This window comes from Elephantulus edwardii, unplaced genomic scaffold (genome assembly GCF_000299155.1).
Source record: "Elephantulus edwardii isolate Elephantulus edwardi_28Jun2011 unplaced genomic scaffold, EleEdw1.0 scaffold00081, whole genome shotgun sequence".
In the NCBI taxonomy this organism is placed as follows: Eukaryota; Metazoa; Chordata; class Mammalia; order Macroscelidea; family Macroscelididae; genus Elephantulus; species Elephantulus edwardii.
This window is the reverse complement of record NW_006399831.1, coordinates 8,015,059-8,032,721: the sequence shown is the minus strand read 5'-3', so window position 1 is coordinate 8,032,721 and position 17,663 is coordinate 8,015,059. Positions and strand designations below refer to the sequence as shown.

Below are 17,663 nucleotides of genomic sequence, written 5' to 3'. Positions count from 1 at the left end.
TGAAGGTGACTATGACTCATAACAACCCTCTGGATAAAAAATCTGAAACAAAACATCTGAACCTGGTCGTATCCTGTGCCATCCTCACCATCTCTGATACAGTTAAGCTTATTGTTATAACCACTGTGTCAATCCATCTTGTTGAAGGGTTTCCTCTGCTACACTGACCCTCTGCCTTTCCAATGATAATGTCCTTTGCCAAGGACTGGCCATTCCTAACAACATGCCCAAAGTATGCAAGACGGCGCTTCACCATCCTGTTTCCTAAGAGCACCATATTCTAATTTCTTCAAGTTACCCTTGTTTGTTCTTTTGTTAGTCCATGGGATATGCAGTATTCTTCTATAACACCACAAGACAAAGGCACCAATTATTCTTCTATAATCCTTTGTAGCCTATTTTCAGTTGAATATTTTAGACAATAATTTAAGACAATATGTTCTCTTATGCATGGGTGTTCAGTAACTTCTGACTTATAGCTTAGTGTAATTTCATCATTACTACTAAAATAAAACAACTCATCGTATATTTCTTGCTGACAATGGATCAACATGACCATGGCAGATGCAAAAAGTAGTATGTTATATAATTTTAATGTTATCCTTATTCAAGACAAGAAACAAGTGCTAACTTTGAAAATACCATCTATTTAAATAATGACATCCAAGAAATCAGTTATTTGGGTGAAAACAGATAGGGTTTTGGTTTGGTTTTATTGAAGATAATTAAGCCTAGGAAATAAAGCTATTATCTGAGTGCAATACTAATACCTTTTCTTCTTCTTATACTTTTGGAACTTTTGGATATATTCATTTCCTATATTGTTTTCTGTGCTACTATCACTATCACTGGTCTGTTTTTGCCTCTTTCGCTTATTCATCTGGTAAGGGTCAGAGTCATTTTGTTGTTGGTGTGTCCATTCGTAAGAACTGGGTCCTGCTTCCAACTCTGTAACAGGGTTTAGCGAAGACAAGGATGTGTTATTAGGAAGTGGCACTGTCATCTCATAGTAGGGAAGCTGAAGCATTGGATTATATGCATTCCACTGCTGTAGAGAAAAAGAAAAACACATTCAACTCCAAAGAGAAGTTTATAAACTAAAGTTAACATTTTACATGCATCTTATAAATAAGTCTCAGTAAATCAAACCACCTGTTGGTACAAAAAGGACAGTACTTTGTACAGTAGGGCTTTGGTAGTTTCCTTAAATGGCTGACAGTGTCACGGTAGTATTTATTTTATTTACATGGTAGAGGTCAGCACTGTCTTTTGATGTGAAAACAAGTGAGTTTAATACACACACACACACACACACACACACACACACACACACACACACATATGACACCATCTTGTTAGTTGCCATGAAGTCAATTATCAATATAGGGAAAATAAACAGATGAAACTGTTTCATCTATTCAGATACATTCAAAACGATGTCAACATATTGTTAGTGTTGTGCACCACTGAGTCAGAACAAACTCATAATTGACCCTCCAGCAAGTATTCAGAGGTAGTAAATAGCATGGGAAGAGATTACACATTTTTCTCCCGTGAAGCAGCTGGAACACCAACATGCTGTCAATGTAAAAATTAATCTTTTTTTATTGTGTATTAAATATAGTATGTATTTTATCCTCATGTTGTTGTGGTGGTTGATTGCCGATGAGTTGAGCACAATTAACAGTGACCCTATGAACAAAAGGCCTGAAGCCTTTCTATAACTATTATCATTTATCAAAGTTCATAGAAGTGGATGCCACTCCTCATAGATTACCTCAATTTTACTGAAAATACTTGATTTGAATTTAGATTTCACAAAATTTACAGATGAAAAAGTCAACTGATTTATCCAAGTTATTTTAAATATTACATACAATCTGGATTACTTGTAAAAATTACATGCAATGAATCAAAATACCTGGCTTTCCATACATGCCACTACCAGGCTGTGCTATTCTGGTTGCATTAATTAAAATCCTTCTTTTTCATTTTTTAAAAATTAGAGAAATTGGAAAAATACTAAATTCTCCTTTAAAAATAGATTGTAATTAAGATTTCTAATCTACAACTGTATCTTGGAAACTCTGTGAAAATAATGTGGTTTTTCTATCATCTGAGAAGTTTTGTTTTGGCTTGCTTTTAGTTAAAACCTAAAAGTTTATTTAAGAAGCCACATCTAATGTAATATTTTTGTGATTGATAACTATGTTACATAAAAATGCTCTACTGGCCTGAAGAATTCCTCAGCTGAAAGGCTGGAAAAGGTATTGCATTCATAGTTAAAAAGACAATTTCAAATTCTATCCTGAAATACAATGATGTGAGTGATAGGATATTATACATATGCATACAAAAAACCCTATTAATTTGACTATTATTTCAATATATGCACCAATAACTAAATAAGCAGAAAGTGGGGTTTTTATTAAATTTTGTAGGCAGAAATGGAACAAACATGGAATCAAAGTGCATTAATAACTGGTGATTGGGATGCACAAGTTGGAAACAAAGAATAAGGAAGAGTAGTCAGAAAGTATGGATACAGTGACAGAAACAAGGCTGGAAATAGAATGACTGTATATTCTATTTTCAATAATTTTTTCATTATAAATACCCCTTTAAAAAACACAAATGATGACTTTACACATGTACTTCACCAGATGGACGAAAAGGAATCAGACTGAGTACATCTGTGGGGAAAAAATGTTGCAGAAGCTCAATATCAGCAGTTAAACCATGCCAGGTTCTAGTGTGGAACAGATTATCAATTACTCACGGGAAAGTTCAAATTGATGCTGAAGAAAATTAAAACAAGTCACAAGAACCAAAATATAATCCAGAATATATCCCACCTGAATTTAAATATCATTAAGAATAGGCTTGAAGCACTGAACACCAGTGATCAGATAACACCAGTGACCAGATAACTTGTGGGATAAAATTAAGGATATTATCTATCAAGAGAGCAAAAGGTCATTGCAAAAACAGAAGGGGGGGGATAAAATGGATGTCAAAAGAGACCCTGAAAACTGCACTACAGCACTGAGAAGACAAAACAAAGGGAAGAGATGCTGAAATAAAAGAGCTGAGCAGAAGATTTCAAAAGGCAACCTAGGAACACAAAGCAAACTAATGGAATGTGCGGAGACCTAGGCAGAACTGGAGAATAAAAAGAGGAATTTGTTTAGCATTTCTCAAGTTGAAATAACTAAAAAAAAAAAATTAAAAAAATTTATGCCTCGAGTTCTAATATTTAGGGATGTTGGGGGCAAAATTTTTAATGATTCAGGGTACATAAAAAGAAGCTGAAGGGAATACAAAGAATCACTGTACCAAACAGAACTGGCTAAGACTGTAATATTTCAGGAAGTACCATATGATCAAGAGCCAAGAGTTATGAAGGAAGAAGTTCAAACTGCATTTGAGACATGGCCAAAAAAAAAGGCCCTCAGAATCAATAAGAGACCAAATGCTATGTTTCAAATGAAAGATGAATCCCTGGACATGCTCACCAGTCTATGCCATGAAATTTGGAGGACAGCTGTCTGGTCAACTGATTGGAAGAGTTTCTTGTCAGTTCCCATTCCCAAGAAAGGTGTTCCAACAGACTGGAAATTATTAAACAGTATTAATATCACAAGAAACCAATATACTGCTGAAGATCATTTAAAAATTGCTAGAAAAGTACATAGGCAACTGGCAGATATTCAAGCTGAATTCAGAAGAGGCTGTAGCACCAGGGATATTATCTCTGATGACAGATGGATTCTGCTTGAAAGCAAAGAATAACAGAGGAATGTCTATTTGTGCCTTATTGACTATGAAAAGTCATTTAATTGTGGAGCATAACAAGTTATGATTAATACTGAGAAGAATGAGAATTCCAGAAAATTGTGCTTTTGTAACACTCATACCTAGACCAAGAGGCATGCAAACAGAGCAAGGGGACACTATATGGTTTTAAGTTAGAAATAGTGTGCAAAATTGTTGTATCTTTTCTCCATACCTATCTAATCTGTATGGAGCAAATTATTCAAGAAGCTTGACTCTATGAAGTAGACTATGACAACAGGATGATTGGAGGAAGATTCATCAATAACCTTTGCTATGCAGATGCAAACTAGCTTGCTACAAATGAAAAGGATTGAAGCACTTGCTGCAGAAGGTTAATTACTGCAGCCTTGTATATAGATAGCATCTCAATGTTAAGAAAATAAAAATTCTAATGATTGGATTGATAGGCAATATCATAATAGATGAAGAAAAATTGAAACTGTAGCCAATTTCATCTTAATTGGATCCATAATCAATACACTTGGTTCAACCAATCAGGTGATTAGGAGATGTATTGCACTTGGAAAGTCTATAGTCAAGGACCTCTCCAAATTATTGAGGAGCACTGGTGACAGTTTGGGGACTAAAGGGTGCCTTATTCTGTCCATGTTTTTTTCATTTACTTGCTACGCTTGACAGCTGAACAATAAACAAGGATGACATAAGAAGAATTGATGCCTTTGAACTGTGGTGTTAAGAGAAGAGTATGGAACACCCCATGGATGGCCAAAAGAACAAATAGGTATGTCTTGGGCAGCCAGAGTGCTTCTTGAAGTCAAAGATGATGAAGTGTCATTTCACATACTTTGTGCATATCGCTAGGAGAGAATATACCTTGGAGAGGAACATCATGATTGGAAAGGTAGACAAAAAAGTGGAAGAACCTCAACCAGGTGTATTGACACCATGACTGACTGCAGCCATGGGCTTGAGGGTGTCAGAGATTCTGAGGATGGCACAAGATAGAACAGAGTTTAGATCTGTTGTTCACAGGATCACTATGAGTGATATTTGGCTCAATAGCACCTAAAAACAGCAGCTAGACGTATTCTATAGAGCTAACTACTATTGCAAGCACTCTTGAATAGATTGCAGTAAAAACTCTCAGACAGAGTAGGGAAAAAATGTGGTACACAACTCAAAAACATAAAAATGGCCAGGCTAGGATTACATTTGACTGAGAGACTGGTAGAACACTAGAGACTATGGCCCTTAGCCACCCTTCAACCAATGAACAAAACTCACCCCCCTGGCTCAAGTTTCAGTCAAACAATAGATACGCCTCTAATGGAACAATAACATCATGGAGACAGCCCCTCCCTAGAACAATCAACCAAAGAAGCTCAAAAAAGGGCATCAGCTCAGGGGTAGAATTCAGAATATAAAAAGAAAAAAATGGAAGGATTAATAATGCAAGAATCACTGGGAGAAAGCAGGACATATATTAAACCATGGTGTTATTAATGTTGTAAAACAATGGCTCACTGAAAACCAATTTTCTTTGTAAACAAGTTCAAATCACAGTATTTTTAAAAAAAGAAAATAAATGCTTTATTAAATAAAATTATTGAATTTTTCCAAATATTTTTCAAAGTAATCAAGTCTTTTTGAAGATTTTATTTGGGTGAGAGATTTAATGCATCATCTCCACAAACTGTCCCTTTTTTAGGGACACACAGTATGCTGAGGGACTTTGTATAGGACTCAAGATGTCAAAGAAAGGAACCTTAAAACAATAGACAAGGCCTGCTTTGTAGTACTTGCTGATTTGTATATTGTTTTGATTTACATAAGAAAATGCTCAAGAAAATGCTAACAATAAATATTAATCTTTAAAAGTGTGTTGTGCCTATAGCCATTAAATTGCTATTAGCATAAGACATTGAAGAAATATTCTTCCACTACTGAAAAAACAAAAACAAACAAACTGCACCCATCACTCAAAAACCTTCTGGGTGAAAAATGGATTGCTTGGACTTGAAAAGAAAAATACTACTTCATCTTTATTTGTATATATATACACACACACATATATAGACACACATACATAAACATACATACATATGCATATATAAAAGGGAACCTTAAGATACTAACTGAAAGGTCAGCAGTCTGAATCCACAAGCTGCTGCACAGGAAAAAGATGTTCAGTGTCCTCAGATAAAGAATCACATCCTTGGCAATGTGGTGGAAGGCTTCTCCAAGTCAGAACTAACTAGATTGCAGTGATTTTGGTTTGAAGAAGTTTATCATTGTCAAGGGTGCTCAGGGCAGCTTTTGTCTTTAGCCTATGTTTATATTTGAGAACAAACTGTTTCAAATAATTCTGATGTTCTTCATAGTTTGTTACCACATTATATTGAATCAAATGCATATCAAACTTACCATTTTCGGAGGGAATAAATATTCTTGAGGTAAAACCACATTATTAGTTGAAATGAACTGTGTGGGAACTGAAGATCTGCCCACAACTTCTTCATTTCTTTGGGAAGATAAAAGAAGAAACAGTAAGTAGCTGGAACTCCTACATGCAATGTTCTTAGTTCTAAAAACAAAACAAACCCAGAGATAGCACATACTGATCTCAAAAACAACAAAATAAAACCTTACCCAACAACTCTGCTACAGTACAGATACAACTAATTAAAAGTTTAAATACTCACTTATGTACAATTAGATATTATACTGATAAGGTAGTTATATAGCAATACCTTAAGTCTTATGTACTAAATTTTATAATCTCAAAATTTGTTTTCCAACATGGAAAAGTAAAAACAAATGGAATAAATGATGAAGTAAGAGAGCTGAAGAGAAACTATAAAAGGGTAGCTTGAAAAGACAAAGTATTAATATGAAAAGTGGAAAAGATCTGGAGTTAGAAAACTAAGAGGAAAAACATTTCTAAAGGTAAAAGCAATTAACAAATTTCACATCTCAAGATTCAATAATGAAGGATAATATGGAAAAAATAATAAATGGTGCTTATAGGAAGCATTAAAAGATGATCAAAGTCACTTTACCAAAAATAATTTGTTGACATGGAAACATTTCTGGAAAGTAATAAAAGCTGTGTTGCTTTGGGTAAATCTGCTGACAAGGACCTTATTAGAGTGGTCAAGAACAAGGATGCATGTATAAAGACTAATGTGCACCTGAACTATCAATCATAATTTCAGTTTCTCTGGATGGATGTTAAAGTTGAACAATGAATTAAGAAGATCAATAAAGACTCAAAGTGTCTGAATTTGGGTGTTGGCAAAGAGGACAAGTTATTTCATGGATTGCTAAAAAGACCAACAAATTGGTCTTGGAGGAAGGGCAATAATGGTGCTCGTTAAGAGGCAAGGATGATGAAACTTCATCCCACTTACTTTTGGCATGTTGTTAAGTGAAGCCAGTCCTTTAAAAACACGTTATTCTGATTCACGACTGACAAAGTGACTGTAATGATGGGCACAAGCATGGTAGAGACAGGAAGGTACAGTCTAGGGCAAAGTTTTGATCTGTTGTTCATAGAGTAGCTACGACTCAAAGAACAACTGCATCGGGTTTATGAAGGCCTGCAAGAGCATTTCATGAAACAACTTATGTTCAAGAGGTAACGGTAATGAAGGAGGAAGTTCAAGCTCTAGGAATTGATGCACATAGGGTCACTATGAGTCATATTCGACTCAAAAGCACCTAACCACAACAGGAATTGGTGAAGTATCAAATGACATATTTTGACAACATATGCCAACTCTGGAAGGAAGTGCTCAGAAGGCTGTGCCAAGAAATCTGGAGGACAACCACCTGGAAGATATCTATATTTGTCCCCATTCTAAAGAAAGGTGACCCAACAGAGTGTGGAAATTATTGAACAATATCAATATCAAAGGCAAGCAAGAATTTGCTGAAAATTATCCCCAAACAACACATCAACAGAGAAATACAGCCAGATTTAGAAGAGTCTGTGGCACTAGAGACATGTCTACCAATGTCAGATGGATCTTGGCCAAAAGCAGAAGAGTACCAGAGGAATGTCTATCTCTGTTTTATCTTTTAAAAGGCATTTGACTGTGTGAATAGCAACAAACTGTGGCTAACCTTGAGAAGACTGGAAATCTCATAACACCTGATTGTATTCATGTGAAACCTACCTGGAGGTGGTTTTCAGAACAGAGCAAAGAAAAACTGGATGGTTGAAAATCAGAAAAGGAGAGCTTCAGGGATGTGTCCTCTCCATAAGTTTTCAATTTGTATGCAGAACAGATCATTCAAGATGACAGACTTTATGAGGAGGAATGTGGCATCAGGATAGGAGGAGGTCTCATCAACCACCTGTGTTATAGAGAGGACACAACCTGACTTGCTGAAATGGAAGAGGGACTGTAGCATTAGCTGCAGAGGGTCAAGGGCTGTGGTGTGCAATACAGATTAAAGCTCAACATTAAGAAAACAAAGATTCTCACCACAGGGCCAACTAGTATTTTAAATTTAAAATACTATTTTAAATATTCATGATAAAGAAGAGATTGAGATTAACAATTTCAGCTTATTTGGTTCCACTATCACCACTCCTGGCACCAGCAAACAGGAAATGAAATGATGAATTGCACTGGGAAAATCTGCTCTCAGGGACCTCTTCAGAGTGCTGAAGAGCAAGGATGTTTGTCTAGGGACTAAGGTCCACCTAATTCAGCACACAGTCTTAGCAATTACTTGCTATGCATCAGACAGCTGGACAATGACCAAGGATGACAAAACTAATGCCTTTGAGTTGTGGTGCTGGAGAGCAGGATTGAACATACTATGCGCTGCATTAGGCATGCATCCTGTCTCATACTTTTCAATCCATATGTGGAACAGATCATTCAGGTGGCTGGCATTTATGAGGAGGAATGTGGCATCAGAATTGGAGGAATACTTATCAACAAACTGCATTATGGAGATGATACAACTTTGTTCTCTGAATGTGAAAAGTACCAGAAGTGTCTGCTGCAGAAGGTCAAGGACTGTAGTCCTCAATACAGATTAAGACTCAACATCAAGGGGACAGTGATTCTTACCACTAAGCCAACTGACAGCACCATGACAGATGGAGAAGAGATTGAGATTGTTAACAATTTTAGTTTGTTCGGATCCACTATCAACACTCTTGGAATCAGCAGCAAGGACATAAAAACTGGATTAGGAAAGTCTACTGTTAGGGACCTTTCCAGAATGCCTAAGAGCAAAGATATCTCTAGAGACATGTGCGCCTGTTCCAGACCATGGTCTCTGCAATTATTTGATATACATCAAAGAGCTAGGCAATGAATACGGATGACAGCAGAAGAATTGAAGCCTTTGAGTTGTGGTGCTAGAGAAACTTACTGAACATGCCGTGGACTGCCAAGAGAACAAACAATCTGTCCTGCAGAGGGTGAAACCAAGTTGATCTCTGGATGTAAGAATTTTCAAGGTCTGTCTCACATACTTTTGGCATACTGTCAAAAAGGACATCATGCTTAGAAAGGCAGAAGTACAATGCAGGAGAGGTGATCCCGGATGAGATGAGTTGACACAGTGACAGGGGTAATGAGGATAGGTGTGCTGGAGACAGTATGATTGGCTCAGGATAGGACAGAGTTCAGAGATACTGTGCATAGGATCACTATGAGTCACAAGTGACTCGATGGTGCATAACAATAACAATACTAAGGGAGGAAGGTAGCATAATAGTAAGGAATTTTGCTGCCAATGCAAAGGAACACTGTGAATCTGCCAGCTGCTCTGCAGGGAAAAGATAGGAAATCTCTTGTGCAATATAGTGCCCCTGAAAACTCTCTTGAGGGTCAGCTATAGATCAGTCCAACTTGTCAGAATACAAAAACAACACTAATAAAGGCGGGGGAGAGACGTCCTTCACATCCTATAAAGCCAGGTGAAGCTCATCTTTCATGCTTATCTCAATTCATAAATAACTCCATGACTATTCACCTAAGCATGCGTACCAGTACCAGCCAACTATACTCGAGAGTTTTCCCCAATATTTGTTTAATACTCTCCAAGTTCCTAGGACTTTAATTTTTAGATATTACAGATTAGATAGGCATAGAGATAAGTGATCCACTATCACAGGTCATAATAAAGGGGGAAAGATTCAAGTTCAGGCCAACTGATTTCAGTATTTTTCTTTTTTAACTTCTCTTGATTTCACTGCAGGGAATCAAGCTGTGAAACATGCAGTATATCATTTCAGGAGCAATACTTCTTCCATAAAGATAAGCCCAGGCATTTGTCAGTCACAACTTGTCATCCTAGGTCACTTTCCCTAGCCTTAAAGGAACTATAGGATTGACAAGGAAGGGAACTTCAGCTGTACTGTTAGTTTGATAATATTCAGTTATGCTCTAGAAGATAAGAAAGCCACCCAAGGTATCTGAAACACAAAAGAAATGCTATTACATTCAGAGTCTAAGCCAGCAGTTCATGAAAGCAATTTTTGTGTCAGGGATTCAAAGGTAACTTTTAAGACCTAAGTAGAACTCATGTGTTAAAGAGAATAATAAAGAAGTTAGCACACTGAAAAAAAGAACAACATGCCAAAGACAGAATACTTTGAAAATACAGTAAGACACTACAGAATTTACTTCTAGGGAGACAGAGATGAAAAGATCACATTATCATCACGTGGTGCTGATATTTTTGCTTCCTGTTCTTTGCTCTGCCTGAGAAACTCAGATAAAATCAATGGAGTCTAGCTGATAGACAAGCTAATTCTGTGGCCAAATGTATTTGTCCTTTTATCTACTTGGGAGTGACAGAAGATCCCGGAACTTTCTGTCTGATTGGATATTTGTGCTCAAACTTTAAATAAGGTCCTCAGAGCCACACTATCAGCAAGCAGGACAGGCTCATACAGAATTCACAGTGTGTGCGAATAATAACATAAGGACTAAAGGACTGTGGTCCTCTCGCCCACATGTACCTTAAGTACACTAAACTGTCCTCAATCCTTAATTCTTCTTTTTCACTAAACAACTTATATTGCCTTACTTAATGGTGTCACTCAAGTATCTCAATTTGTGAACATTCCTCCACCATGACTTTTAGACTAGTTCTAAAAGTGTTGAGTGTGTTCTTGGAAGCGGTTGTTGCATCAAGAAATCAGTCATATAAAGTATTATTAGCATTTTATTCTTACAAATAGTGAAATAAATAAATAGGTTCATCTCAGAAGTTGGAAGCAGGAGTGGCATCTAATTCTTAAATAACATGCCTCTGGAAACTCTATGAACTTTGATAAATGTCAACAGTTGTAGAGGGGCTTCAGGCCTTTTTATTCATAGGGTCGCTATGAGTTGCGCTTGACTCAAAGGCAATCAACACGTACACACATGTACACACCCACTCCACCCCAATCTCAAGACTCGTTTCAAGGCTAGTACTATTATTTGTACCCTGGGATATGGTACACTTGTGCTTCTCTAATTCTTTAAATGTAAAATGTATATAGCGTTATTTACTTAATCTATCTCAACAAGTGTCTCAATGATTTTAAAACTATGAAGCCATGAAAAATGGTCAAGAAATCAGAGCAGGCAATATGCTAATCCCTATGAGTTATTGCTGAAAATATGAAGATAAAATAGAAATAAGATATATTTTCTATCACTATTTATGGTTTCAGAAAAAATGTCATTTACTCTTATTTCTAAATAGCAAGGTTTTAGAATAGTCCAGAATACATAAATAGATCCTCCTGATATAAGAACATATTTATCATTTGCTTAATTTTGGTGAAAAATATTTTTAATTACCTGTAACTATATGAATTTATCTTAACACAGCTCTCAAAACTTTGACTAGCTGGTTCAGAAGAGCGAGAACTCCCTGGGGAAAAGTGGGGGGGTAGGGGAGTAATAAAAAAAAAACAGATTATTTCTTCCTTGTACAATACTTTCATAGAGTTTCAATATTAAATCACAAACCACCCTAAACTCAAAAGGGGCTGGTATTTATCTCAAGTGCCACTGTATAAATAACTTAAATATCTTAAAATGCCATCTTTATGTAATTCACACTCACACGTGTGTGTATATACATATACACACACATATAAAATTTTCTCAAATAGACAACTTAAAACGAAATCCTCATATAAGATATATGCATATTTATTTGATCTCTCAGCTGATTATTACTCTAAATGAACAAATTAAAATCAAGCTTTGTCTAAAACAATGACAGTATACAAAAATTATGTCAGCATAGGTTCATAAAAGATACATGTACTGTTTTGTTCCATGTATCACTAAAATAAAAATAGAAAATTATGTCTTGTTTCTAGAATGGAAGGCATGAGTTTTCTAAACCACACAGACTAAAAAGTCAATGAAATTTTATACAGGATGTTTAGCAGCTGGCTAAGGATTCTTTTGCACATAGCCTGCACTGGTCCATTCTGGGAGTCTGTACATGTTAACAGAACAATATTTAATATCATGCTGATGTCAGTTTCTCTGCAAAGACATAAAAACACAAAACAAAACAAACTCAAAAGAGAATGAAGTTTCCTTTATAATAATTCCTCTATAATAATATTTTGTTACTGTTTTAGTTCAGTAGAGATAAAAAACAGAAACAAAAAAAGCCCTTAAATGGATACATCAGTAAGTCTCAAGCCATTTACAGGAAGTGAAATAAATTCTACAAAGTCCACCAGATGGTTTCTATTAATCCTTAGAAATATGGGAACACCATAGAGGGTATTTAATTACATATGATCAGTTACTGATTATATATATATATATATATACACACACACACACACACACACACACACACACACACAGGAAAAGGTAATTTGAGGCCATGCATGTAGCAAATTCGGATTCTTTCTTCACAAGTAAGGATCAATCTACTGCTACCTTTAACTTCACTGCTATTATTCATTGTGTAGACCCAGGACAATATGCAGAGTTTAGATTCCCCAAGAGAAGACTACTGCACTTTATTTTCCAAATAGTAGATAATTCATTCAATATGTTTAAGTGAAAAGGTGATCAGCAATGCCAGGCAAAGAAACAGCTTTTTATAAAACAGTTGGAGTTTGTGTCCCTGTTCCTGTAAAATTTATGTTTCAGTAGCAAACATCATTGCTGATTCTTGGGTGACATTAAAAGAGAACATTTTACCCTTCAATATAGAAAAAGATACTCTATGTTTGGCAATATAATTTTCATTAATTGCATATATTATGCAGTTATAAATAAACAATTATTATAAAAACCTTAAGAGACCACAGGGTAACTTTTTCTGGTGTTGATATAGAAAATGCTTACACTTTTGAGAACAGTAACGGCAAAACACTGTATATAGATTTACATTTCAATGACAATTCAGTGGCAAGACCTACCAAATCGATATTGCACATTTATTGGTCTTCCATATAAACGGATTCCATTTAACAAAGCTATGGAATAAGGCACTGATTCGGGGTGTTTAAAGCAGACAAATCCAAAAGTCTTCGGCTTTCCTTCTCTGTCTTTGCATATAGTCACCTTGGTTAATGGTCCAGCCTATAAGAAACTTAAAAATTATTTTCTCATAAATCCAAAGTTTTTTTAAACTTCAGACTAAAAATAATAAATACATGTGTCAGCAATGTTCTTTTATGTTGCTATTAATAATGTATGTTCACAGCAATGGTTTTCTGGTTTGATTTGTCAAAGAAACACACATACTTTTAGCAATGTAAACCGATAGGTAATTGTTCCAAGTTTTAAAAAGAAAGCTATTTTACTTGTTCTTTTCTTGTTTTTAAAGTAATTTAGAGAGGAAAAAATCTCAGATTAAAATACTTTGTCTCCATATAGATTAAGTGAGTATAAATTAAAAATTAAATTAGCAACACCTATGCTGGTTGAACTACAAGCACAAACCCTTAAAATATTTTTATGTATTTTTCTGTCAGTTAGATTAAAAGCCATTACAAAATAAAGTAAGCTTATCATGTGTTTTGATCTAGTAGTTAACCTATTTTGTAAGTATTCCCAAAGTTAAAAAATGCTTTAATATGCATAGGGAGTCCTGGTGGCGTAGTAGGTTGAGGAGCTGTGGTATCAAGTGAAGAGCACAAGGTTCAAATCTACCAGCTACTCAGTGGGGAAAGATGGGCTGTCTCCTGTGTGATTTACTGCCTCTGAGTATCTTTTGGAAGGGAAGTTATGAGTCAGATTTTTAAGTAAGTATATTCCTTATAAGTAGAAAAATTAGGACAATAAAGGCTGGCAAAGTTGTGGAGAAACTGGAACCCTTATTCACTGGTGTTGAGAGTATAAAATGGTTCAACCACTGTGGAAGGCAGTATGGCGTTTTCTCAAAAAGTTGGAAATAGAAATGCCATTTGACCCAGCAACTCCACTACTTGGGAATACACCCTAAAGAAACCAGAGCTGCCACTCAAACAGTTATATGCACACCAATGTTTACTGCTGTGTTTTTCACAACAGCAGAGAGATGGAAGCAACCCAAGTGCCCATCAAGAAATGAATGGATAGAGAAGTTGTGGTATATTCACACAATGGAATACTACGCAGCACTGAAAAACAAGGAACTAAAAAAATACTGCATATGAGTGACTCTGGAGGAAATTATGCTGAGTGAAATATCTCAGTCACAAAAGGACAAATATTGCATAATGTCACTGATACACAGCAGGACTGACATGGTTGGAGGAAACTCAGAAAAGAGGGAATAAATAATCAACACTGAATTGAAAGAGATGAAGGAAAGAACTGTTTAAAAGAAACATATGATTAGGCATTATTTTAATGATAACAGTCCAAAATAAGAGCTGCAGAGCAAGTACTGGTCCCTCTCAATAACATTACCAAAGTACATGAGACAAACTCTCATCATCTTTGCTCCAAAGGTGTGTTATTTTTAGGAGTCACTGAGTCGAATATGAGTCATAGCAGCCCTAAAAATATCAGATCTGAACCTTTTCATCTGTGTCAGTGCCATCCTCATAATCTCTGACAGACTTAAGCCCACTGCTGCAGCCACTGTGTCAATCCACCTGTTTTAGGGTGTTCCTCTCCTTCGCCATCCCTCCATCTAAGCATGATGTCCCTCTCCAAGGAATAACCCCTCCTAGCAACATTTTCAAAGTATGTAAGATGAAGCTTTCTCATCTTTGCCTTCAATGAGCACTCTGGCTGCACCTTTTCCAAGATATATCTGTTTGTTCTTTTGGCAGTCCATGGGATAGTCAGTATTATTCTCCATCATCACAGTTCAAATGCATCAACTCTTCTTCTATCATTCTTACTCACTGTCCAGCTCTCAGATGCATAGTAAGTGACAGAAAAAACCATGGTCTGAATTAGGTGCATCTTCTAAGGTGTGGTGGGTGGTGGTGGTGTACCATAGTCAGAACAGACTGATCCTCGGGCAGTTGTTCAGAGGCAGTTAATAGCATGGGAGGAGATTGCCCATTCTTCTTCCACAGAGCAGCTGGTGGCCTCGAACCATGGGTCTTAAGGATTGTAACACAGCTCCTTGCCACTAGGCTACCAGCGCTCCCTAAAGTGTAGAGGATACTTAATCCTTGAGGAGAGGTTTTAGAATGCAAAATGTTTCCTAGTATTCCTGGTATAAAATAAAGGGTATCTATTGGTCAAGGATTCAATTAAGCCCAGTCGTGGTCCACTTGCTGCCAGTATCACAAGTCTCACGTATAAAACTGAAGCAAAAGCTACTTTCAACATAAAAGGGATTCAAGAATGCTTAATGTATACACCTGAATAATTAAACATTTTTAAAATGAAATAATTTATTTCGCAGAATAAGGCATGGAACTGGTTGTCACCTGAAGGAAGACAGGGTTGTTTCGAGGCCCTGCCCGAGCTGACCCAAGGCCCAAGCAGTCTCCCTGAAGCTTCCTTGGGCTGAGCGAACCCAGTTATGCCCACCCGTAAGGCTCTGCGTGGATGTGGGGATGGCGGTGCATACACCGGCATCGCTGCTCCCTTCACAACAGGTGAGCCTAAGTCAAAAACAAAGAAAGCATCCCTCATCCATCCCAAAGCAAAGCACGCAAAGGGCTGGACACTCAAGGTTTGGTGACCCCGCCCCCCAACTGCGCTTCCGGATCCGCGCGCCCCGCCCCCTTGCCGGCCCGAGATACCTGAAGGAATAGCTCATAAAGAATCTCTTCCCGCACTCGAGCCTCTAAATTCCCCACAAACACCGTCCTGTCCGCCTCCTCCTGAGCCGGAAACATGCCTTCGGCTTCTGCCTAAGGATGGAGTATGGGCTATGACTCCGCCCGGTTTTGCTGCACCTCCAGGGCCTGGGAGGCGGGGCCCGTGCCCGAACGCTAGCGTACGGGGCAGGGCCTATCATGTGGGCCACACCCACTGCGCCTGGGCCCGCCCACCGCTCCGCTGCTGTGCCCTGGCCCTGGAGAGGGAGGAAGAGGAAAAGGTGGGTGAGAGATGAGCTTTTCTATTTCCCTGCTTCTTCCGGAAGGAAAATGATAATATATTTTAGTTTGGTTAGAGAAAATTTAAAGTAAGTTGAGCATAAAAGTGATTTACCCTCTTCCTTTGACCAGGTGGTAGATATAACTGTTGTTGTTGCAAAGTGCCATCAAGTCATAGATGACTCATAGCCAACACTGTGAACTAAAGACCTGAACATTTGTGTAGCTTTCATTGTTTCTGCAAGTTCATAGGGTTTCCTAAGGCAAGATATTTCGGAGGTGGATGCCACTTCTGCTTCCAAGTTTGTTTTAATCGGGGAGCGCCACCAAACACTGTCAACCATGTTGTTGTTGTTGTTGTTGTTATGTGCCATCGAGTCGCTTGCAACTCATAGCGACCCTATGTACAAGAGCTGTAAATGCTGTGCTATCCTGTGCCAACCTAGCTATCTCAAACGCACTTATTCCCACCGCTGAAGTCACAGAATCGATCCATCTCACCAAAGGTCTTCCTCTCCTTCGCCTCCCCTCCACTCTGCCAAACATGATGTCCCTCTCCAAGGACCAGGCCCTCCTTGCAACATGACCAAAATATGTCAGACGAAGCTTCAGAATCCTTGACTCCAGGGAACACTCTGGCTTCACCCTCTCCAGGACAAACCTGTTTGTTCTCCTAGCAGTCCATGGTATATTCAACACTCTTCTCCAGCACCACAGCTCAAAGTCATCAATTACCTATCAACTCTATTCACTGTCCAACTCTCCGATGCATAGCACATAATTGCGAAGACTATAGCCTGGATCAGGCGCACCTTAGTCTCCAGCCTGACATCGTTGCTCTTCTGTACTCTTGAGAGGTCCCTCACAGCCGACTTTCCCAATGCAATTCGTGTCCTGATTTCCTGGCTGCTGTTACCAAGAGTGTTGACTGTGGAGCCAAGTAAATTAAAACTGTTGACTATCTCAATCTCTTCACCATCCATGCTGACGCTGCCAATTGTCCCAGTGGTGAGAATCTTTGTTTTCTTGATGTTGAGCTTCAGTCCATATAGGAGGCTGCAGTTCTTGATCTTCTGCAGCAAGCGCCTCAGGTCCTCCTCAGTTTCAGCAAGCAGGGTTGTTTTATCTGCATAACGCAGGTTGTTGATGATTCTTCCACCAATCCTGATGCCACATTCCTCTTCATATAGCCCAGCGTCTCGGATGATCTGTTCTGCATACAGATTGAAAAGTTATGGAGACAGAGTACATCCCTGACTAACCCCCTTCTTGATTTTGAACCATGTAGTGTCTCCTTGCTCTGTTCTGATGACTGCCTCTTGGTCCAAGTATAAGTTTTGCATTAGCACAATCAAATGTTCTGGGATTCCCA

The 17,663-nt window shown here is 37.7% G+C and overlaps 1 protein-coding gene across 1 annotated transcript; it reads right to left on the bottom strand.

Moving 5' to 3' along the window:
- Nucleotides 1–763: 763 nt before the first annotated feature.
- Nucleotides 764–16,090, bottom strand: RBM11 (RNA binding motif protein 11). The gene is made up of 6 exons (XM_006889813.1): nucleotides 15,995–16,090; nucleotides 13,220–13,382; nucleotides 11,622–11,694; nucleotides 6,219–6,319; nucleotides 2,932–2,957; nucleotides 764–1,048 (listed from the first exon to the last, which is right to left on the bottom strand). Exons 1-6 carry the CDS (start codon nucleotides 16,088–16,090, stop codon nucleotides 764–766), a joined length of 744 nt encoding a protein of 247 aa, XP_006889875.1.
- Nucleotides 16,091–17,663: the final 1,573 nt, after the last annotated feature.